This window comes from Microtus oregoni, unplaced genomic scaffold (genome assembly GCF_018167655.1).
Source record: "Microtus oregoni isolate MIOR12 unplaced genomic scaffold, Mior012 000050F_ref0000143, whole genome shotgun sequence".
Taxonomy (NCBI): Eukaryota; Metazoa; Chordata; class Mammalia; order Rodentia; family Cricetidae; genus Microtus; species Microtus oregoni.
In genome coordinates, this window is record NW_024543256.1 from 8,280,207 (window position 1) to 8,306,081 (window position 25,875).

The window sequence follows — 25,875 nt, forward strand, 5'->3', positions numbered from 1 at the left end:
TGGACCTGTGCAGGCCCTGTGTGAACTGCCAGTCAGTGTGAGTTCATATGTGTGGTCCTGCTGTGTTTAGAAGGCCTTGTTTCCTGGGTGTCTTCCATCCCCTCTGGCTCTTATAATCTTTCTGCCTCCTATTCTGCAGGGTTTGCTGAGCCCTGAAGGGAGGGAATGGGACATCTCATTTAGAGCTGAGTGTTCCAAGATCTCTCACTTTGTCCACACTGTCTGGTCATGGGTTTCTGTATGTTCCCATCTGCTGCAGGAAGAAGCTTTACTGACAATGGATGAGCACAACACTGATCTATGAGTGCAGCAGAATGTCAACAGGACCCATTTTATTGCTATATTCCTTAGCAGAGCAATAGTATTCAGTTTTCCCATAGATCCCTAGCCTATCTAGTCTCAGATTCTTGACCACCCTGGAAGTGTCAGGGATAAATTCCATCTCATGAAATAGATCCTAAACTCAATCAGATCTTGGTTGATTAGATCCACAAGATTTGTACCACTATTGCGCTAACACGTCTTGCAGGCAGGTCACCACTGTAGATCAAAGGAGGTTTCTAACTGGCCTGGGGTTTGCCTTTCTCCTCTGGTAGCATGCAGAGCTCCTCCCGTACTGTGAACCCTAGTCAGTGGGGCTGAAGGCTCTAGCTATGTACTAGCCTGACTTCTCCATGTCCAGTGAATTGTATAGGTGTTGTCTTCAGCAATAAGGCTTTAGCATCAGTTTGTGGAGACCATTCAACAACCTTGGAAATACCTTGGATTGTTTGGGGGTTCCCTTAGTACCCCTTTGGCCAACAATTAGATTGGATGTAACCCATTCCCAAAACTGGAAGCTTTGCTTGGTTATGAGGTATCCAGTTGAAGCTCTGTCTCCCCGATTATTTGGCAATTACATTTATATCACTTTTATACGTTTTTATATTTTAGGAAACTACTACTGTATACAGCCCCTCAATGGTCCTTAGTTTTAGCTGCCTCTCCCCATATGACCTTCCCCACCCCGCTCTTCACTCCCTCTCACTATTTGATCCTCCTGTTCCAATCCCCCGCTACCATCCATCTATAACTATCTATTCTATTTTTGCTTCCTAGAGTGAGCTAATCCTCCACCTAGTCCCTTACCTCATACCTAGCCTCTCTGGTTATATAGATTGTAGCCTGCTTATTGAAGATTTAACAGTGAACATCTACACATAAGCAAATATATACCATATTTATCTTTGGGAATCTGGTCACCTCACTCAGGGTGATTTTTTTCTAATTCCTTTTATTAACCCGTGAATTTCATTTTCCACAACCGTGTAATACTTTATTGTGTAAAGGTACCACATTTTCTTTATCCCATCAGCTGTTAAGAGACATCTAGGCTGTTTCCAGTTTCTGGCTATTACAAATAGAGCAGCAATGAATGTGACTGAGCAAGTCTCTCTGTGGTAGAATGAATCATCTTTTGGGTAGATGCCCAAGAGTGGTATAGCTGCATCTTGAGGTAGATCAATTCCCTTCTTCCTGAGGAACTGTCACACGGATTTCCAAAGTGCTGTACAACTTTGCATTCCCACTAGGAACTGATGAATGTTCCCCTTATTCCACATCTTGCCAGCATGAGCTGTCATTTGATTTATTGATCTTGGCTATTCTAACTGGTGTAAGATGAAATCTCAAGGTAGTTTTGATTTATATTTCCCTGATGACTAAGGATGTTGAACATTTGTGTGTATGTGTGTGTGCGTGTGAGTTTATAGGTTTCATGTGTGTGTGTTTCTTGAGCATTTTTTGCACTTTTAAATTCTGGTGGGGTTTTTTGATTTTTTTTATTTACTGGTTTCTTTTCTGAAAGAGAGAGAGAGAGAAAGAAGGTATGGAGTTGAATGGGTGATGAGGTGAGGAGAATCAGGATAGAAACAGGGGAAGGAAAACCATGATCAAAATGTTATATGAATTTTAAAACAAAGGATACTGAATGCAGGGACTGGAGAGAGAGCTTAGTGGTCAGGAGAACTTCCTGCTCTTGCAGAGGACCATGGTTCAATTTTCAGCACCAACATGGTGGCTCACAACCATCTTATAATCATAGCTCCAGGGGATCTGACATGCTTTTATGGTCTCTGCATACACCTGGTACATACATGGCACATACTCATGTAGATAATCACTTATACATATAAAAAGAAACAAAATGGATACTGAATGCAGTTACTTAGACCATTAGGAATATTAGTCAATTTTTTAAGATTCTCAAAGGCAACGTGCTATTAAGTTCACTATAAAGAAAATGTGAGCTTTTAAGAGCTGCTCAGCCATTTGGGCTTCCTCTTGTGAGTATTCTCCATTTAGATGTGTACTCCTTTCTTCCCAAGACAAGGTTTCTCTCTGTAGCTTTGGTGCCTGTCCTGGAACTAGCTCTTGTAGACCAGGCTGATCTTGAACTCACAGAGATCCACCTGCCTCTGCCTCCAGAGTGCTGCTGAGATTAAAAGCGTGCACCACCACCTCCCAGCATGCACTCCAGTTTTAATTGGAGTATTTGTTTTCTATTGCTGTGAAGAGACACCATGACCATAGCAACTCTTCTAAGAAAAACACACAATTGGGGTGGCTCACTTGCAGTTTCAGAGGTTCAGTCCATAACCATCACTGCGGGTCACATGGCAGTGTGCAGGCAGACCTGGTGCTGGAGAAGCAGCTGAGAGTCCTGTATCTTGCCAGCAACCGGAAATGAATTGTGACACTGGGAGCAGCTTGAGCATAGGAGAACTCAAAGCTCAGGTCCACAGCGACACACTTTTTCCAACAAGGCCATACCTACTCCAAGAAAGCCACATCTCCTAATAGTGTCACTCCCTTTGGTGGCCATTTTCTTTCAAACCACCACCCTTGATGTTCAGTTTTTTGAGTTCTTTATATATTTTAGATATTAGCGCTCTATCGGATTTGTAGTTGGCCAGCAAGTCTGGGAGACTACCTTGGGTATTGGCGGGTGAGACACAGTGTGAGAAAGGCAGGCTAGAAGAGAAGATCTGTTAAATCCCTTTGGATGGGGGCAGAGAGGCAGCACAGGCTGCAGCAGCTCGTCTGCTACTGAGCTGGGAACAAGAGTAGGGAATTGCAGTTGGAAGAAGAGTGAAAATCACCTACTTGATTTCTTGGCCAGCAGAATTCCAGGGAGAGACTTCCTGGGGTGCTGGCAGGTGAGACTAGATTGTTTTCTACTCAACAAGTAACTTTCTTGGACATCTATCCCATGATGTTTAAAGCTTTGTTGCTCTTTCTGTTTCCCATAAGCATCTTCATCTTCTCCCATCAGGTACCACACCTGGTCTGCAATGATACAACCCTCAATGTGTTCTCAGTATACTTCTGCATTAAGTTCCTTCCTTTCAAAATCATAATCATGGCATCCCTGGATATTGTGATGGACAGACAAGCCTCATTCATTTCTCCCTTCAGAGCCCTCAAAACGATGTACACAAGACGCAGTGCCAGCAGGGCCTGCATTCAGGTGGGAGTGACCTCAGGTTGTCCATCAGTGCATCCCAAATTTTATCCATTTCTGGCTACCTCTATGTGCCTCTTAAGGATTTTATCCCTGCTGCACTCATTGAGAAGCCTGAGTGTTAAAACAAAATGCCACAGTGTATTCCGTCATCAAGCCAGGGCTTGTGTCACATTGGTAGTGGGTGTGTATAAGCTACATTGTCAGCTTCCTTCCATGCAGGTGGGAACAATCGGACAAACGGTATCTCTGCCAGCACATGATGCATCCTTGGGTATTTTGTGCATGTTGTACTATTTTTATTCTGGATTGCCAAGTAGCTCCAAACATAGTCATCAGTTTCACTTTCTCGTCTTCTTCTAAATTTATCGTGGTGTCTCTTAAAGTAGGCCTTATTCTTTTCCCCTATTTTTATTATTGTTTGGGTTCCATATGTAGATGCAATGAATTTTGTTTCCATCACCCCAATGTGCTCTCTTATCTCCTCCCTCTTCTACTAAAATACTTTTCCCTACATGCCCCCTCCTATTTTCATGTTGTTTTATTTTTTTGCCTGTGACCCACTGACTTTTTTGAGAGCATGGTGGGGGTCATTTAATGGAGTAGGGACAACTTAGCAGTGGCTATATCGCCTCCTTCTTGAACAACCATTATTTGTCAATAGGCTCTGAGGGAGGGCTGGAGTCAAATGAGCCCCTTGCCACCCACAATGAAAAGCTGATGGACTAACCTTGTGCAGGTCTTGTGCATATAATCCCAGCCACAGGAATTCGTGAGTGCAAAGGCAGTCTCAGGTTTCATGTCCATGTCTCGTGTGCCATGTCCGGAAGATGTCTTCTTCTGTTGCATATCCCTCAACCCTCTTGGAAAGCAGACTAATCTCAGAAGAGAGACCTGCAGGTCTAGCACTGCCACGGAAGGAAAAATACATATTTTATTGTAATAATTATGTTCTTCCTAGATTTTTCCATCTGAAAGTTCAGAAGCAATGACTACCCAACAGCAAGCAAACACCCAAGGTGCCCAGGCTTTGATCTTTAAATATATTTTTCTATGGAAAAGAGTTGGAGTCCTTTGAAGAAATGTTTTTTTCAGGTCTGAGGCAGTAAAGGAATGCACACGTGAAAGAGAGATTTTAACATGACTTCTGTAAATTGAGGAAATGAGAAGCCATGTGTGCACCCAGAGCTGAATGTATGCTCTGGAAAGCCTGCGGGCACTCACACTGCTGGCTTCACATGGTGGTTCACACGAGCAGAGCACTAAGGCTGGGGCACAGCTGTAAGTGGCCCACCTAAGCACTGAAGGACTGCCCCCATTTCCATCCATCCCCCCAAAACCCTTAAGGCTTAATACATCTTAATTTAGTTTTAATAAAACTGGTCAAGAGAAAAAGCATTTATCTTGCCTTTTCCTTAATACGGCATGACTCAGAGTAGCAAGACAGCTGATGAAAGAGTACCTATTTATAGAATAATCCCAACAGAAGAAAAGCATTAGCATTAGAAAAAAACACCATGTTGAGATTCCTTAATAAAGCAGTGGGTTAAGGCAATAATTAATTAGGTAAGTTGATAGGAAGCTTACTTTGTTATGTTATTCTGTGTATCCATTTATTTATTTATTTTGAGGCAGAATCTCATGTTTGTCAGGTCGGCATCCCAGGCTTGGCCCAGCTAAGCATGAACTTCTAATCGTCATGTTTCTACCTCCTAAGTGCAGGCTTATATCCCAACTCCTCAATTTATGCAGTGCTGGGATCCAAGCCAGGGCTTCATGCATGCTAAGCAAGCACTCTACCAACTGAGTTAAATCTGCCTCTCCGATGACAGTCTTTACAGTGTGGAGATGGCAAGTATCCCCGGATCCCACTGATGAAGGCTCCCATCTGTCAAAATCAAGGAGGTAGGCATAGTGAGCTACCAAAAGGAAGTCCACAGCATCGTCTTTTTAGTGTCTGTGTTAGTTACTCTTCTGGCTGTAATTAAATACCCAGTAAGAGAAACTCAAAAGAAAGGGTTTATTTCGGTTCATGATTTGAGGGTACAGTCCATTCAAGTCAGAAAGACATGGTAGCAGGAATGGGAGAGAGGTTGTAACACTGTATACACAGTCAGGAAACACAGAGAGATAAATGTGGGCACTCAGTTTGCTTCCTCCTTTTATTTCTATACAGAAATCCAACACATGAAATGGCCCTGCCCACATTTAGATTGGAGCTTTGCACATCAATTAACCTAAATCTACTCACTATTAATCTACCCTTCTCTTTCCCCAAGCATTTCATTAACCCTGTGCTTAAAATCTGTATTTAAAAATGTCTTTCCATAAACCCCAACTCTACTTCAAAAAATAGAGGACCCTGATTTTTAAAAGTACACCAGTGATATCATAAAAGGAAGAGAAGCTGATTATGGTGGCACATGCCTTTAATTCTAGCACTCAGGAGGCAGAAGCAGCCAGACCTCTGTGAGTCTGAGGCCAGCCTGGCCTACAGAGTGAATTCCAGAATAATCAGGGATACACAGTGAGACTATTTCTAAAAGAAAAAAAGGAAAAGGAAAGCAAAGGTAAGAGAGAGTTTTATAGAATAAAACTGAACTGAGAGTTCATCAGCTAAGTTCAGTCATTTGGTCATTTGGACCCTGATCGAAATTAGCTCACTGTGAAAAGGCAGTTTGAAAGCTACTATAAAAATTGGATTCCTGGCAGAGAATTAAGGAATTATTGATAATTTCCATTGACCTGACCTGTTCGTGACATAGTACTTGTTTTTTTATAACCAGAAAATCCGTACTACAGATGTCTGCCAAAGTCATTTTTGTGAAATTTTATTTGAATCTTCTAGCTATGTGGAAACGAAAAAGTGATTGGTATCTAAGCAAAACAAGACTCACAAAGCGGAGTTGGAGTGTAGCTCATTGGTAGAGTGCTGGCCTAGGTGCACAAGGCTCTGGTTCGGTCCCCAATACTAGAAAAAAAATATAAAAGAATATGGAAAATAATGATTGCTGAAGCCAAGGGCTGGTCCATGGAAGCCTACTATATTATTCTTTCATGTATGCTTATACATTTTTGGTTATTAAAAAATTGACAAAAGAAATATTGCTAGGGCTATAAGCCCTGGATTTGATTATTTGAATTACCCTTAATTAGCTGTATAATCTTGCTCAAGTCACAATACCTCAGCTCTCTCCTCAATAACAAAGAGATAATAGCTGGTTAAGATGTGCTGTGGGGACCATGTCCCTAGGGCTACAGGAATGAAAGAAGTGGACTTATGTCACCTGCTCTCTTACTTAGTCCAGAAGCATCAGGGTTGGGGAAGGCTGGCAGGAGAGCAAATAGAGCTTCTTCAAAGTGTAGAATGTTAGAAGAGAACACCACTGCCACTGAGTCCATTATGCCGCAATAACAATTTCAGATCTTCACGTCCATTTCTGTATCTTGCAGGTATTTTTCTGTGAAAATAGGTGTCACTTTTAGAAAATAAAATATGGAGTATAATGTATGTGTTCTTTTGCAGCCCACTGTGTTGTGTGTGTACTATTATATCCCCCTTGGTAATCATACTAAAATATGCGAAAGCAATATAGAGACATCAACACGACCTAGTTCCATTGCAGTTTCCTCCCACAGCTGTGTCGCTGACTGCAACCTCCCTTTAATGAGTATGGACCACACGTGCCAAACAGTCATCTTTGGTCTGAACTCTTGCAGCTGGCCTTCCCGCATCTCATTTTACCCTCCCCTAACTATCCTTCGCACAGAAAGCAAAGTGATCTTTCTGAAAGGGCCCTCGCCAAGTCATCCCTTCCTTCAAAGGCCTTCAATTTGAGAGCTTATGTGTTTTGTCATCAGTTGCAAACGACAAACTGTAGGGACAGAGAAGAAATCGCTGATTGTTGGGTGTTAGGGAGAATAGGAAGAGAAGTCGGTAGCAACAGGAATACTATGGGGCGTTGGAACTGTTCTGTGGCTTGACTGGATAAAATTCACACGTTGTTCTGAAATGTGAATTTCTGTGTGTGCATTTTAAAGCTTTCAGTTATTATTCAACTAGCTTACAGATTCAGGTTTTGTGTTTTGTTTTTGTTTTGAGACAGGGTTTCTCTATGTAGCCATGGCTGTCTGGGAACTCACTATGTAGACCAGGCTGACCTTGAACTCACAGAGGTCTGGCTGCCTCTGTGTGTTGAGTGCTGGGATTAAAGGCATGTGCCATCACGCCTGACTCAGATTAAATTTTTTTAGCCAGTATCTTAGGGCTTTCTGCATTTCTTCTGTCTCCAAGTCTGCCTTTGCAACCTAACCTCTATGCCTCATCCCTAAAATGCTACATCTGGAATGTACTTGATGTTCAGTGAACATAACTGTGATAAGTCATGATACCTCTGTGGCTTCACTTGTTTTCACTTCTCTCTGCTAAAAATACATCCCCACCCGGCATCACCAATGAAAATCCTATTTACCTTTCAAGGCATAGTTAAAATTTCACTCTTTTCACAGTGCTCCCTTAACATTTGCTTCTATCCCATTGCCTGCTACTGCTCATTCCCATACCTCATCCAGACACAGCCACTACAGGCAAGTTTGTACATTCCTTCTGCTGCTGTGTCGCTGCCCAAAGCCTCACTGGTTTCTAGGCCAGACTACGCCCATAGAATTTCAATTTGCCCTATTACTTACTGTCCCTTCTTACAATTTCAACTTTCAGTTTCATTGTTAATTAAGCAAATTACTGCATTCCTGCTATGGTGTTGCATTCTGATCTTGCCCCATGAGCACATGTTTCTTGCATGTCGCTCCAAGAAAAATATAGTTTTCTGACTATCCCTATTCAACTTCCCTCTCCTGTCTAGACAACGGAGAAGCTTGTCTAGCTGGTGTGAGTACCTTGGGGTTGCGGCTGGTGGGAGGAATGTCTCATTTGAAAGTGGGTCAATCCAATGGGCAAGAGTGAGGTGAGGAAACAAGTGAGTCAGGCAGAGAGGTTGGTTAATCCAGAGGTGCAGAGCCAATTGGGTCAGGAAAGCAAAGAGAATGCAGAGGGAGGAGAGCCTCTAGAGCCGGCTAAGCCACAAGCTGGTTTGGCTAAGGTTTCAGGAAAGGCTCATATGCAAAAACCAACTGTCCAAAGTAGAAAACACCAAGAGACCAAAGAAAAAGAAAATCCAGGTTGCACAAAGTATGATGTATTATGGACTTGCAGATTAAAAAAAATGGTATCTTGGGCAAGATGGGGAACCCCTGCAACTTGAGACAAAAGGAAGGGGGCTTATACACTAAGTTAAACGAAGGTGGACTGCTATGTCCAGCATGGCTCCAGGGATTGACCTGACTGAGCAGGGCAAGACAATGACTAAAAGACACAGACAAAGAAAAGCTAGGATGGGGTGGACTGGGATCTCTGATGGAAAAGTCCAATCCCTCTCACCCAGAAGCTCAGCATATGTGTTATACACATATGAGCAGAACAGCAGGGTTATGCATACAGCTGAATCAAGAAGGCAGGGATTATGGGATACAGATCAGTCAAAGAGGCAGGTTTGGCTAATCTCAGTAGGAGCTGTCCCTGATGGTCTTTGGGCCATAAACATCTGGAGGAAGGAAGCTATGGTGGACATTCTCTGCACATGCTATCAGCAGCTGCACACAGACCAGAGGGAGGATTTGCCATGCCTCTGAGCCTCACCCAGGCAAAGATTGGTCATTTCCATGGGGCTGAGGCTTTGGGGGTCTTGACATGGCCATGGTCGTGTCAATAGCACACATTCACTAAGGATTTCACTTGATTCCTACAGTGATCCCAAATGAAAAGTATGCTGACGTTTCTCAGAAACTATAAACATAGCAGGCATTCATTATGAAACAGTTCATTGGAGGGCAGGACATACTCTATTTTAATTTATTTTTTATTATATTGGGATTTCAATTCATCCCAGGGTCATCTTTTGAGTAATATGGCAGGCACAACCAAGATGGCTGTAGTAAATTCAATCCAGATTAGGGCCCCTATTAAAGAGACCCATTGTTTGTTCCTTTATATATGGTATATGAATGGGCCCACTCCATTTAAAGATCCATAGGTGAGTATAAAATGTCCACTGCCTTCCGTGCTATGAAGTCTGGATCATAACAATTGCCATTCATGAGAGGCAGTGTGGTAGAGCAGGAACGAACTGAAATCTTGGGGTCAAAAAGATTGAAGTGGAAACTACACGACCTTGGGCAAGTCATTCTTGTCCAAGGTCGCATAGATATAGAACATCTTCCTCATAAGAATACCATGATAATCAAATGGAAGTCTATAAATGATCCAACGTGGACCTTGGTATCCAGCAGAGACTCAGCAGACAGCCCTTTTTCTTCAAAGGTGCCCATTATAATTTACCTTGTATTTCTAGTTCATTCTATGAAGCATGTGCCTGTCTTCATCCAAACCTTAAAGCTATTGTGAAAATAGCCATGTATGAATCAATTTCCATACATCTTTACTTTTTAAGTAGTATGCTCTTCTAATTATGTGTCATGTGAAGCATTATAAAATCCAAATATTCCAAACTAGTTAATAAAAAGGAGAAATCTCCAGTAGTCTCCCCATTCTCTAAACTAAGAATTGATGAAAAGAGTTTGTAATAATTAATTCCACCCACATTTTTGTCATTGTTTACAAAACGGAACCACTGGTCAAGTATGATTCTCAGGATGCAAAACAAGGGAGTGTGGAAAAAGGAACAAAGGAGGATGAGAAAGAAGGAAAAGTTTCCTAAGAATAACATGTGCAAAGTTTCTTTGACTTACTGGGGAAAAAAAACCCAGCAGGATGGCAAAGTCAACTCAAATAATGATGCTAAGTTAGAATCCAAGCTGGTTAATGTGTTAAGAACCAAAGCATGCCACCTTTTGGGAGTACTTAGCATATAGTTTATTATACAGAATTAGTTTTCTAAAGACACATTTAAAGCGATCATTTTGGAGACAACGCTGTCGTGCTAGTTCAATTGTCACACTGTCACCGCTACTTGTTGCTCTCAAAATTGTGATCCAGGGTTTTTAAAGGAGTTTATTTTTTGATGTTCTTTATATTGTTATGTTCACAGGAAAAACCGAGACAACAGTACAAAGAGTTACAGTATTGGGCTAGGGAAGTGGCTCAACAGATAAAAGCATTTCCTGTACAAGCCCGATGATCCGAGTTTTAGATCTGGAACCCATGATGCCTTGGTGAAAGTAAAGGACTGAGTCCCCAAAGTTGTTCCCTGACCTCCACAGGTGCACTGCGGCATATGTGCATAGACATACATAATAATAAGAAAGAGATTCCCAGCAGACTCCCTGCTCCCATGCCTTCATAGCCTCCTCTGTTCTCATGATGCTAGAATCTCAGCACTTGTGAGACAGTGACAGAACGATTGGAGTTTAAGACTAGCCTGGGCTACCCAGTGAGGCAGAGACCAACTTAGGACACAGAGCAAGAACCCACCTCAAAGAGCAAGAACTCATCAACAAAGATACACACAAATAAAATGCCTAAGTGAGACAAAGATTGGAAACCAGAAAGGGACTTACCAGCCACCACCATCCCCCGCACCTTTGTACTAAACTACGGGTGCCTATGAACACACACTCAGTTTTCAGCTCGGGTTCTTTAGGACTTCTCTTTGTAGAAGGAATCGAGTGCTGTCTTCTGATAAGACATGCTTGGAGCAAAGAATGTTTGGCCTGAACCTAGCTATATCTTAGAAAGGAATCCTGAAACTCCTAAGATAACTTCACAAACACTTAGGACATAGAGGCTTAGGTCTTGATTGAACCCTGGCTTTGATACTGGCTTCAACCTTGAGTGTATCGTTGAGCCTTGTTATGCCTTGAACTCTACTTGTAAAGTAGGCTTGGTGTAGTAGCAAATACCTTACCATATTGAGATAGTTGTAAGGACTGAACATATAAATATAAATAGAATATATATAAATCTTCATGGGCTTAGTGTCATGGTACACACCTTTAACCCAAGTACTTACTAGGGAGGCAGAGGCAGGTGGATCTCTGTGAGGTCAAGGCCAGCCTGGTCTACATAGTGAATTCCAGGCCATCAAATTCCAGGGATACAAAGTGCGACTTCATCTCTAATTAAAGCATTTGGTACTATACTATACACACTGTGCTCGTAAACAAAAGCTATTATTTCAATTTTTCACTGTACATCACCGTTCTGTGTCCATAGTATTTCAAATACTTGTGAAACAAGTGAAAATGATGACTACAATTTATTTCCTACACCTTCCTCTATGCTGACTTGCCCCTACCTAGCCTATCAAAATTATCCAGTATGAGAACAGCTGTTGAGAACAGGTTGACTACTAGGAAGAAATTCTTGCTTTAGTAGTTCCTTTATCCAAACCTCATGGCTCAGTCTTCCTTCCCCAGAAACCCTTTGCTAGCCTATTCTGAGTCTACTCTTTCACTCAGCAAGACTTGTCCATATTCTACACCCTGATTTCAGAGGATATATTTGGGCCTGGTAGTGCAGGTCTGTTAACTCTGGCTACTAGGGAGGCTGGGACAGAAGGAACGCACATTCAAAGTCTGCCTAGGCTACACAGTGAGCTAAGACCAGCCTTGGCAACTTACCAAGACCCTATTTCAGGAGAAAAAGTCAAAAAGGAATCAGTATACAGCTTAGTGGTGTGGCACATGCCTAGCAGGTGCAAGGCACTGAGTGCAAGTCCCAGGACTGAAAAAAAACCTTCCTATGCTGAAAGAGGGAACTTACAGGTGTTTGCAAATGGAAGCGGGTACTTCCCCTGCCCACCCTCTCATAGGCTACACTTGCTGTGTGTGTGTGTGTGTCTGGAAGATGGCTGTGTAACAGGAAGGCTACCACAGAGGAGCATCTAAGGGTTCGTTTACATAATGTATCCATCACAACCCTTCTCCTTTCTCCTGGTCAGGGCAGCAGGTTTTTCAGGTTAGAAGTTACTCCACACCCCTGTCCCTAAACTCTCTTCATTCCTAGGATATGAAGTCATCATGGCTGGAAGGCCACATGGGGAAAATGCTTGCCAGATTTGATATTGAGGCACTCGTTTCTACCCTGTGTCTCTCTGTTCCCATAGTTTCTCCCCTTAAGGAGCTGACTCATATGCCTTTATGCACCAAACTATTGTTCTAAACACTGTTTTAGCTTTTAACCAAGGGCACAGCAATCACTAGGCAGAAATTTTTGCTTGGCATCTGAAAAGGCAGTGTTCCTTTCAAATGTGATGATGTCCTTCACATTCTCCCTGAGTAGTTGTCAGAAGTCCATGTCAGTCTCACATGACAACCCGGGATTCTGTCCTCATAAAATGGTAAGAAGGAGTCAAGGCTGTAAAAGGAAATCTGCTGTCTCAGAATCATTGCGTTCTTCTCCCCAATTAAACAGCCAATCTTTTTAGCTCCCCAAGGCAGGTGAAGTTGGTAGAACCACAGCAGACGTGAGGAACTGGGATAATTCTGGTTAACAGCTCGCTACCTAGAAGAGGGAGTGCCCACAACTAGATGGTGGCAGAAGACTGCATGTCAGATTCTTTACAAGTTCTTCAAACATGGTAGCCACAAGTCGTGTAGTTTTCCATTTTGTTTTCATCTTTAATGTTTTGAGAAGTAAATTACCAACCTAACCCATCCCTCATTCCCTCCATTCCAATTTTCCCCCTACCTCCCCTCACCACTATTCCCTTCTAACCCCGTGTACCTTCTCTTTTTCCCCTTAGACCCCACTGAATCCACTTAGTGTTTCCAGTGTGTGCTGGGTGGAGGGGCATCTCCTGGAGCACTAGAAGCCTCTCGGAGGCTGCATCCATGAAGAAAACACTCTCCTTCTCCAAGCAGCCACCAACTGCCAACAGCTCCTCAGCTAGTGTGCACTTTCGAGAGGTCATCTCACTTTCCTGGTCTGTGGGGAAGAATGATTGGTTGGATAAGGCTGGGATAATTGGTTTGCTGGCAGGCAGTGGCCAGGACAGTGCCAGTTGTTTGGTTACCTTCTATGCATCCAGCTGACAAGCCCAGCAAAGGATCCAGCTGGGATGATACTTGAGCATGATGAAACATGTTGATCTGGCCATTGGGGTTTGTTAATGACAGAAAGATTGAGAAAAAAAAACCCTACATTCCCCATTAGCAAGTAAAATTCCACAGGAAGAAAGCAGTGTTGATAATCTCATGTGATCAGCTTCTCTCTTCCACCTTTCCTTTGCTGAGGAGTCACCCAGCCCAATTCAAAACAGCAGGAAGGTGCTGCCTTAGCCATTATGACTTTATCCCCCTAAATGAAAATCAATGAAGCACTCAGGACAGTAGCAGACACAAAGAAATCTTCATTTTCTTTCACAGGTCATAAACACTTTCAGTTACAGTTCGGCTTCTCTGATGTTTCCATCAAGTAACAAAATGCAAAGCGACAGAAAAGCTGAATTGGAGGGAATCCCTAATAATTGGGAACCAGCTGAGAAATTTCATTCAAACATTTCCCTCAATGGAGCTAGAAGCCTACATTGTTCCTTAAGAGACATCCTGGGGGGAGGCAGGGATGTCTCAGTTGGTAGAGTGCTTATCTGACCCTGGGTCCAGTGCTTCAGCATCACCTAAGTGGTGCTTGCCCAGGCCTGGATGCAACCCTCAGCACCATATAAACCAGATGCACTGCCATGCACCTGCAATCCCAGCACTCGGAAGGCAAAGGCAAAAAAGATCAGGAGTTCAAACTACATAGTTCTTAGCTGCGGAGTGACTATGAGTTCTGCCTTGAAAAAAATATGCCATTCTGATTTATTCCCTGAAAGAATCCTATTCTGCATGCCCTTCTATAAAGGGGTGCCTAGGAAGGCTTCTAAAAAGAGAAGTCTTTGCTGAATGACCACTGGTAAAATCCTAATGGAGTGTTAGCTTATCTGGGGGATTCGCTTTCTTCCATAATGGGGTCTTCTTCTTAGCCACAGTCTCTCATTGGAATCAAAATATCTCAGCCACTCTCACAGGTAAAGGTACCACAAGGCTCAGACTGTTTTCTGGGAGGTGCTCATTCCTAGTAAGCTGTCATATCCTCTGGTCAGTCCAGATGTGTCCTGGTCGAGTTCAGATCAGCCCAGGGAGACGCAACAATGATAACTCAAACAGATGGGCAAAGCTGGAAATGCGGAGCCAGAGGAATGTACCCGGAAGTTATCCCAACTGACTTGGGTAGGAGGAGGATGAACTAACAAACAGTGATTAGTGCTGGTACCCAAACATAGCAGTCAATCATAAAAAAAGGAAACCCTATTTGGACGTCAGTCTTTCTTTTGATAGGATTACTAAAAGAGTCAAGAAAACGAACCTGGAAGAACACACACATAGGGGTCTCCTTCAATTTCACAGTTGCTCTTGTCAACCCCGAACCCACCCTAGAATGTTCAGAAGAAAAAAAATTCAGACAATACTCTGTCTTGTTTCAGCCTCACCGGACGGCTCTGTGTTCTCAGCCCTCTCCGGGTGGTGCCTGCGGCAGCAGATACAGTGGAGATAGTCTACTACGTTATGGGTGAAGAGTGAGCGCAAAGGGTGCAAGTACTGGAAGAAAAGGAGCATGAATCCAATGGAAATCACATAAGCAATGATAAGCTGCACGGCGATCAAGGAATGGCAGTAATTCGGTAACACTTTGCCTCCAAGGAACTTAAAAATCAAGACCATGACCACATTTTCTACCAACCTCACACTATAGTGCAGTCCCATATGTCCCCAGTTCTGACCTTTGTCAACAAGGTCTCTGTCTGCCAACTTCAACTGCCTGGCTGACCAGCAAGAGAAGTTGATGCCAGCGTAGAGGATGGTGACAGAAATCAGTACCACCAGAGTGCCAACCCGGCTGAAATTTTTCTCAATATTGTTTGGCATTTGGGCGCCACTCCTCCAAAACGTAACCCAGGGCTCAAAGAGGATAATCAAGAAGTTGAGCACTAAGAATGGCACAGCCTTCAACTTCAAGGTGGCTGAGAAGAGCACGAGAATCACAAGGCGGGAAGTGATCTCCAATGTCCTCCAGACGGTGATACAAAGTACTTCCAGGGGCCCAAGTCGAATCTTGTAGTCATCATACTTGATCTGGATAGCTAACATATTGCAGAGGGTGGCGCCGTAGGTGACAGATATCAGGGAGAAAACCATTAGGACAACTGCAAAGGAAGGAATGAGACAATCAGGTGATGTTTGTGGTGAAGCCTGTATTCAGAACCACAGGTCCAGAGATGATGGTCAGGGCTTGAATACTTCAAGTAAAAGTAGATTTATTTAAGGGTTATATATACTTATATATACATATATATGTATATATGCAGACTTACGATCACACTAGGTACACTAACAGCATGCACCTGGATACACATTTTTTTACAAAAACATATAAATGGGTGGCAGATATAGAAGAATATGCTCAATATCACGGACCATTAGAAAAATGAAAATGAAATTCACAGTGAGGGCTGGCAGTACATCTCAGTGGTAGCACCCTTGTGTAGCATGAAAAGAATGACCACAATAAGATATTGCCTGCTAGGATGGATGCAGATTTAAAAAAAAACTAACAAAGATATGGAGAAAATGGAACTTTGATACATATTTGGAATATAAATTGATACTGCCATCGTAGAAAACAGCATGAAAGTAAAAAAAATGAAAAACAGAACTACCATATGATCCAACAATTCCACCACTGGTTTACATATACAAAGAAAGCCGATATCTCAAAGATATATTTGCCCTGCTATGTTATTCACTGCAGCAAGACACAAGCAGCTAGTATATGGGAGCAATCTAAATGTCCATTGATGAGTGCAGAGGTAAAGAAAATGGTACACATATGCAGTGGGTGTCACTCAACAATGATACGGAGGAAATTGCATCATTGCAATAAAATGGATGAATATCAAGGACATTGTGCTAAGTGAAATGAGCCAGACTCAGAAATAAAAATAATGTACTACCCCATTTATAAGTGGAATCTCATAAATAAATTGGATTCAAAGAAACAGAGTAGGGCAATGGTACCAGGGGTAGGGGTTGGGAAAACAGGAGGGTTTTTGCCAAAGGGAATAAACCTTCTGTCACAAAATGATTAAGTTTGGGAGCTCTGATGTACAAGTTGGCATTCTACTTCACACTTGTAATTTTTCTGGAAGTGTTCACAAGCACAAATAGTAATTCCATGAAGTGATAAACATATGTCAAAACTTCACATTGTAGACCTGAAACATATATGATTCTAATCCCACAAAAACAGGAGACCCAGGGAAGCTGGAGCCGAGAAGATACATGTCCAGCTGTGAGAAAACTGAAACCTTCTCCCATGAAAATCCAAAAGGAAGCACGGGTTTACTTCTAAAATCTTCCTGAGCATTGAGTAGAGTGTTAAAATCCCAAAGACCCCAAATGGAGAATGGGGAAGTGGTTGCCCTTGTCTTTTTAAACCACTCTTGCTCCTATTCAAAAGATACAATGCTCTTTGATAAGCTGATCATAATGGACATCTAGCCAAGTAGGCAATGTTTTCCCTGAAATTCAAACTCTGTGACTGATAGTTGTGCTATCAAATGATGAAAACCTGATGTTTGCAATAAGTGCCAAAACATTTCCATATGTCCCTCTACAAATAGACTAACCATAAGAGATTGAACACTGCTATAGTCAGAAACATGGGCTCCAAACAAGACACCGAGTCTAGTCATTCCCATAGCCTACTTACAGAACCTCAGGGAGGATTTACTTAACTTCTGTGTCTATCACTTTATCTTGTGTAAAATGAGGATAATAATCACCTCATAGATAAAGTTGCCGTGAAGATGAAATAATTACATGCCAAATATGTAGAGAAATGTCTAAAAGCTAGTAAATTCTATTTCTTCTACCTCCTCCTCCCTCTTCCCAAAGGCCTAAATGGAGAATTGCAAAGTGGTTGTTCTTAGTTTTCTAAGCTACCCATGTTTCTATTCTCACCATTCAACATAGAATTGATTATTCATATAAAACCCCCAATACCTAACTAATTTAACTCAATCTAAAATCAGGGTATTTTTTTTCTTTTGTAGTTATTGCTTATTAAGATTGAGAAAATGGAGGCTGGAGAGATGGATCAGCAGTTGTGAGCACTTACTGCCTTGAAGAGAACCTGACTTTTCTTCCTAACAACCTCATTGGGCAGCTCACAATGACCTGTAACTCACCCCAAGGGCAGCTCACAGTGACCTATAACTCACCCCAGGGGCAGCTCACAGTGACCTGTAACTCACCGCAGGGCCATCTGATGCCTCTGCCTCCTCCCTCCAAAGGTACTTGAACTCATGTGCACATACCACACACAGACTCATACATAAATACATACCCATAATTTAAAAATTAATATAAATAATTCTCAACAGCTAGATAGGTGACTGGTGGTTAAGAGCACTTGCTCTCTTCCAGAGGAGCCAGGTTCAGTTCCTAGCACCCACATAGTGGCTTTTAACTACAGTTCCAGGGAATCTAATGCCCTTTTCTAGTCTCCACGGGCATTAGGCATACAAGTGATACAAATACATATGTCCAGGCAAACTCATATATATATTTTTAAAAAATGTAAAAGATATGGCAATTTGCAAATTGATCCTGGAAATGAATCTATTTAGAAGACTGGTATAAAAATATGGCAAGAAAGGCAAAATGTAAACAATGAATATTTTAATATGGAAAATTGAGTATTTCACATATGAACATATACATATACATGTTTTTGTTCCCTGCAGTGCTGGAGATTAATCTAAGACCTTCAACATGCTCAGGCACTCTCCCACTGAGCTATACCCACAGCCCAATATGTGTACACAGTAAAGAGGAGTCTAGAATGGTTAACAAAGATGACTTTGGATGAGTGACGTTCTGTTTTCTCTCTATTCTACATGGCCTGAAATGTTACCAAACATCTGACAGCCCTTAGTCAGGCAGTAGTGGTGCATGCCTTTAATTCCTGCACTTGAAAGGAGAGGCAGTTGGATCTCTGTGAGTTCACAGCCAGCCTGGTCTATAGAGTGAGTTCCAGGTCAGGCAGGACTACACAAAGAAACCCTATCTCAAAAGACCATAAATAAATAATAAAAACAAAAATTAGTAGTATATTAAGATGTAAACTTTTTACAGAATATTTAGAAAGTCACAACTCTGTGGATTTCTCAGCTCCTCTTGGGGTAGACTTTTCTGTGTGGACACAATTACCTGTAGGTCAATCAGTCTGCATATTCAACACTTTCGTAATATATACATATTTTAATTAGATGATTGCCCAGCTCCCAAAATTCTCAGGAAGAAAAGCAGCATCATTTCCAGACAATGCTTTCCTCAAATTACTGTCACATAGTACACTTGTAAAAACCTTCCAAAGCAACAGAACTTCATAATCAATCGTTAATGGAGAAAAGGGGATAGACTTGCCCCCTTGCATTTATTTAAGACAGAGGACTTTGTCAAATAGGATCAGCACTTACTAATAAAGAAATGGCCCAAGCTGTGCCCACATCTGAAGCAGCATCTGTCCAACCAGATGAAGCAAAATGGGGCTGGTAAAATTCAATAACAACATTTGATGTCAGCACTGACAATACTGACTCATCTCATCCTCTGCCAGAGGTCTTACTCATCTAGGGGCCCATCCTTCTACCAGTAGGAACTTACGGCAGTGACTGCTTTGTAAGTTCCTTCAGAGATCACAGAGAAACAAGGGCAGATCTTGGAGCAGGCCTGATCGACCTGTATCCATCCCACAGTCCTATTCTGTCTTTCTACTACCATGGTAGAAAATGATGAAATCTGTGGTTCTTTAGTGAAACTAGATGGGATCAATGAGGGTCCTTTTTACAAATGCAGATTCCTGGCCTTCCCACACTCTGATTGACTCAGGTCTGAGGAGGGAAGGGAATTTTCAAAAGAACCTTCCAAGCCAGGCATGCCGGTTCTTGTCTATACTATAGTCTTAGCACTTGGGAAGCTCAGCAGCAGGACTGTCATGAGTTAGAGGTCAACCTGGGCTAGCTAGATGGTGAGTTTCCAGACCAGCCTGGAATATAAGGTGAGACCCAATCACCAAAAACAAAACAAAAAAAAAGAAAAGAAAAATATAGAGAAATATTTAAGAACTTTTTCTCTAAAGGTGGCCATCTCTAAACAAATTAAGCAGCTAGCAGCACAATGTACACATTCCAGACAAGGGAAATTTTTCTTTGATTCTGATGGCTGCTGTGGCCAAAGGGTGTGTTTGTGAAATTTTGAGTATAAACATAGCTTGTCCCAGTTTAAGAATCCTGGCAGGTCTGAGATGTCTGACTCCCTAAGTTCAAGTGCTGTCCAATAGAATTTCCGTGATGATGAAAGCATCTTAAACCTATGCCATCTCAGAACGCTGCGTTATTAACCAGACACAGCTCTGGGCATTTGCAATGTGACTATTGCTACTGAGGAAATGCACTTTCAATGGGTTTTGGTTGGTTTTTTCTTTAAATTGCACACAAGGCTAGTAACCAGTCTATCGGACAGTTCCGGCCTAAACTTCCAAGACTCTTGGTTTAAACAGAGCCCTCCCTTCTCTTGACCCCACTCACCTCTACCCAGGGGGACCTCTGAAGAGATCAGAGTCACATAAAGCTGATAGGTCAGCTGGGGCACTGAGCCCAGGAATGCTTGAATCTGTGACATACGTTTGTAGGCATTACGGTGCATAGCCAGGGTCCGGATGGAGTGGCCCACCTCCCATTCTATCAGCACCTCCTGGCCATCTATTAGCATCTTCTTTCTGGTGAGGCTGACATAGGGCTCCTCTTGCCCCTCTTTCTTCCACAGTGTAAGGTACTTAATCATGGCCTCCAAACATCTGCGGGAGTAAAGCATCATGGGAACTTAGCTAAAATTGTCCCAAGAAAGGAAGGTGTCATAAAAGGGAAATATCTGGGGGAAGGTTCTATTACTTTTTTGGCATTTCTTTTCTTCTGTCCATTGTACATGACTCAAAGGGTTGGCCATACCTTGTCCAAGCCACTTGAGTCTAACTAAGTTTTTTTTTCCTCTCTGTTCACCTACTGGCCTAAGAACACCATTTCAGAAATATTTCCTTGTAGTCAAGGAATTGTTTTATCTCCTCAAAAATGTGCCTGTGTTTCTTAAAAATATGTCTCAAATACAAAAGTATTAAGAAATAGTATGTTCTGAGATAAAGATGAAGGCTTCAAAGGCCCTGGTTTTCACAAGACCTCAATTCAAACACTCTTTAATAAAAGCATTCAGCTTCGTAATTGAGATTCTTAAGATCTGCTTTTATAAGAAAACATTTCGTTTTTGTGTGCCTCTTGCTGGAGACAGATCCCTTTTAAACCTGGTTATTTCTTTATGAAGAAAATAGCCTTACCAGAGCATATTACCCTTGAAGTCTTGATGACAGTCTATTTCCTGCTGTGACCCTCCCACACATGCCCTATCAAAATCACAAGCCCTGGCAGCTCTGATGCGGTAAACAGAAGCGAAAAGCAGCTAGTACACACTGTCTTGTTACACCTGAGTTATTGCTTCCCCCGCCACTTACCCCGAAAAAAATGGACACTTGACTATTTTTGACAAGAATATTTGTAGTGGAAATTAAGACATCTTCTCCAATAGATTGAGGGCAGAGGCTCCATTTCTCTTGCTGCCAGCTCTTATCACATAGTGGGAATTTGATAAACATTTGCTGAGCAAATGAAAGCATGAGAATGGGAAAGAGAAGGCAAGTGAGAAGTGGCAGAAGGGGAGGATAACTGGGAGTGACTTACCAGGAAAACAGGGTTGATGTAGCTCCTAGACTTCGGCTGTTAATAGGATGGTTTAGACTATAAGTACTGGCTGCCATTTTCCACGGGGTCCCCTGGAATTTTTTTAGGTGTGCCTACTCCAAAATGTACAGAAGAAATTTCCACTTTTGAGCACATGTGCATGTATGCACATGTGTCTGCATGTGTGTGTGTGTGTGTGTGTGTGTGTGTGTGTGTGTGTGTGTGTGTGGAGAGAGAGAGAGAGAGAGAGAGAGAGAGAGAGAGAGAGAGAGAGAAGCATACATGTGCCACAATCTGTGTATGTAGAGATCAGAAGACAACCTTGGGGGTTGGTCCTTGACATCCCCCTTGTTTGAGGTAGTTTTCTTTGTGTGCACCAGGCTTGCTGGCCTGCTAGCTTCTGGGGATTTTCTCGCCTTTGCCTCCCATCTCACTATGGAAGTACTGGCACTCCAGGTTCAGCTATACAAAGGTTCTGGGAACCTAAACTCAAATTCTCATGCTTACACAGTAAGTGCTTTATCCACTGAGCCATCTTCCCAGCCCTGAAATTTCCATCTTTGATAGACAAACTGTAAGATCTGAACGAGAAAAGGAAGGAAAGAAAGAAGTTGCAACTCTCACTAGTTAACCATTTTCCAGCCCACCCATACTATTGCTTAACAAAATATTGGGGCAGTGGCAATGAGGTATTCTGTTTATGCTTCTATTCTTGTGGCTATTTTGCTAGTTTAAGAAAGGATTCTTACCTTACTCCCGAGCTACAGTAAACCAGAGTACATCTTCATTTCCAGAAGCATGCTTGCATTTCATGTAAGAGAGCCATGCCCTAGAAACAGCTTCCTTTGCCTGATAGCAGTAATCAAACTCTTACTTAATGAAGAAAGGAATGGACCGTGAAAACAAGCATATAAATAGTACCACTTCTGGGTTGACAATTGTTTTTCTGAAGAAGTACAGGCAATGAATGACTGCTGAGGGAGGGAGGATCAGTCTTGAACAGAAACAGGACCACATTATAGGTTACCTTGTGGTCAATCCCAATTGATCAGCCTTAAACACATACACATATGAGCAACACTAAATGAACTTAACAAGTTATATATATATATATGTATTTATAAATACATAATTGATATACCAATAGTAACTAAAGAAGAGTCGTGAATTTGAAAGGGAGTGAGTGAACACAGAAAGAGTTGGAGGGGAAAGAGGTAGAAATGATATGAATACAGTATGTATATAGAAAATTCTCAAAAATATATAAAAATTTTCAATTAAAAAAGAATTATTCTTCCTGATGTGGGCTTAGAGTAACTGAGGTTATAAATGTATTTCAATCCGTGTGCGCTACAAGCTCAAGGACAAATCTGAAAAATAGTGAACAACACTCCAGGCAGAGCAAAGTCAAAAATAGCTTAGAAGGCCACAAACAAACAAAAAAAAAGGAAGTAAAAACCAAGGACTGAGTACTTGCTAAATTTGCATCCTCTTCAAATGCTAATTCAGTATATTGCATTTTGAAAAGGAACAAAAATAATGGTTGTTTTGAGTCTCTAGTGACATCTTGAAACATCAGGGTTCCAAGTTAAAGATAAAGACTTCCTTTTACAGTCAACTTGAAACACTTAGATCGGAAAAGTATCTTTAGATCACCTAACCCAAAAGCTACATAGGGCCAGCTGAGACACATCTGGATAGTACGCAATTAGTATGGCCCATACTGCATTTTTGAAGTTAGTAAGTTTCCAAATTTAAAATCATGAAATCTCACATAAAACCCTGTTCTTGGGAACTAACTTCTCCTCAAAAGTTAGATCTGGCAATACTGAGTCTGAATTCCAACCTAGAAACAATGGCTTATAATTTTAAGATGGCTGCCTCCCAGAGAAGCACGTCCCAGATTCCAATTTGCCGTGGTATTCCATTTCTTTACTACTGAGACGTTGTTTTCATTCATCAACATATGTGAGACTATTTTCTAATGCTTGGCCCACTTGGTTTGTTTATATAGCATATGCCTAGCCCCTGTGACCACTAGGATTTGGAATACAAGGTCTAGTCCACGCATTTATTTTGCAGCTGAGGGAACTGAGTCCCAAGAAATCTTTAAGAGATGTCACTGAGATCACAGGCCTGCTGAATAACAGAAGGAGGACTAGATTCTTGAGCTAATTCAGGCCACTGCTTTATGAAGATATCCCACATTTTCTGGGATGGAATGTTACAATATTGACTGACATTTCCCAGATTTAAGGAAATACAGTTGACAAACAGAATTATAGAGATGTATAGATAGGTAATAAATTTTATCAAAGGCGGTTTCATTCTTGATAAGTTTCACAGGCTATTTTGAGATCTCTAATGATGCGCTATCTTCCTATTGTAGTTACAACATCAACATTATGACCCATATTCCTCAGCTGACTGCAGATGTTTGCCTCTCTTACAGTCATGACAAACTTGGTCCATTCCTCCCTACTGACTTCATAAGTTATGCAATGTTTCTCTCCCGTGAAACTCCATAGCATCCAGGTGAGTCTGCGGGCACCGATGCCCGTCTCCCTGCAATTAAGCACATGCTCACGCTGCTCACAGCAGTCTGAATGTGAACACCGGATATACCAATGCCCTTTGCTACTAATTCCAGACAGAGGTGGGCATTCTTCCTTTGGCCCTTACAATCGGTGTGCATTTATTGAAGCAATACAATGTGAGATAAGCAAGAGAGAGACTGATCTACCGACATAGAAAAGACAACTTTCTTGGGTTATAGTGCCAGCTTGCCACCACCTACTACAGTAAAGTACTTTCCAGATGTCACAGAACTCCAGAAGTTTTGAAAATGACAAAAAAAAGAGGCCAGCTCAAGAAGTTCAGCTTGTGTAAACTGAATGCGGGGCAGAGTGGGAGCAGGAATGAATGATTATCCATTCAGAAAGCATCTAAAGGGCAGAATTCAAATTACAGACTCTGGAGGCTGGGACTATGGCTCAGTGGAACAGCACTTAGTATGCCCACCTGGCTTTCATTCCTAGCAAAGTAAAAAATCCCTCTGGAGCTATGCCCAAGAGCACAGCATGACCACATTCGTTGGTCCCATACCGGTTTCCACAACAGAAACTCAATAAGAATTGTCTAATCAAGTCATCTTAATGATATTGCTCATGGTTTTTGAACACATATACATGCCACAAGGTCACCATGGTGGTTTCCAAGATGATTTCAGATAAAGTCTTGGGTCAGTAGACAGGGAAGTCGAGTGAGAAGAAATGGAAAAATTAGATTAGAAACACAAACGGAAAAATTAGATTAGAAACACAGCATCAGTCGTACAAAGATTAGCCTCCTCCTCCTCCGTACAGAGAGATTTAAAAATGCTCACCTGATAACAGGTCCCAAGAGGATTAGATGCATAAATAATGATAGTGGTCTATCTTTGGCCAGGTCTCTGTGGACAAAAATGAGGGTCAACTGAACCATAATGGATGAAAACATAAAGAAGGAAAAGGTGTATGTCATCCAGAAGGTTTCGTTATTCTTTCGATAAACCCTAACCATATACAAGGCAGACGCAGCCTCCCCACAGTACAAAAAGGTGGAGAAGAGGATACTAAACGGAAAGGTAAAGCATGGGTTAGGTCCACGAATGACATCTTCTCCCAGAGATGAAACCGGAACCACATTTGGCTCCTCGGGAATCTCATAAACTCTGTCCATTGTGGAGGATCTCGTTGGGCCTGGAGTTCAGAGCTCTTCCCCATCCATCCCCAATAGAGCCTCCGTGGCCACTGCTGTCCAAGAATCAGTCAGGTGGACTGTGGCAAGTCAAGTTCCTGAACGAAGCTCAACAAGTCAGAAAAGGAGCCACCTCTCTTTTAAGCTTAACTTGCAGAGTCTGAAATCGCGAATCCAGAAGTATCTCTTTGAACTTCGCTCTAATGCGATCATCGACATAGATGCTGAGAAGCTAGGACAAGCCCTCCAGCACTGAGGCTGGTATCCAATTCCAGGAGTGTGGAAAGTCAAGGAACAGCTGTTTCCACCGAGGCTCCTTTCACAGTACCCGAGGCAGGGGAGTAGCCACTCTGGGGTAGCGCATCACACAGCCAGTAGCTTCTCTTGGGGGAATTCTCATCAGTGTGGCCTCTCAAATCAGCAGAGAACTGAACCAAGGCAGAAGGGGCACAGCCTGGAGGATTTAGTTCAGCAACTAGGTATCCATCCAACCTGCTGCTAGGTTGTGCCTATTAGCGCGTCTGTCTGCTGGAGTTTGCGCACCAGAGAGCTCTCAGGACCTGCTGAGAGGCAAGGGTTCTCAGGAAGGTTCTCCAAGCCCCGCCCTCCAGACCGCCTGTCTGGGGGCTGGAGTACTGCCACCACTGTCCCCTAGTGAGGTCTCTCCAGAAAGAAGCGGAGCGCGCAGTACTGAACACAAGAGGCTGGAGCGGTTTCTTCACAGAGTCACTTTGCTAAGGAAGGCACAGTTTGAGAAGTGCGGCGGGTCCTGGGCTTTGGGACCTATGG

The 25,875-nt window shown here is 42.3% G+C and overlaps 1 protein-coding gene across 1 annotated transcript; it reads right to left on the reverse strand.

Moving 5' to 3' along the window:
* Positions 1-14,956: 14,956 nt before the first annotated feature.
* LOC121437279 (XK-related protein 2-like) lies at positions 14,957-25,071 on the reverse strand. Its single transcript, XM_041637142.1, has 3 exons — positions 24,734-25,071; positions 20,149-20,417; positions 14,957-15,702 (listed from the first exon to the last, which is right to left on the reverse strand). The coding sequence occupies exons 1-3, from the start codon at positions 25,066-25,068 to the stop codon at positions 14,957-14,959; spliced, it is 1,350 nt and encodes a 449-aa protein (XP_041493076.1). The 5' UTR covers positions 25,069-25,071.
* Between the last annotated feature and the right edge of the window lie 804 nt (positions 25,072-25,875).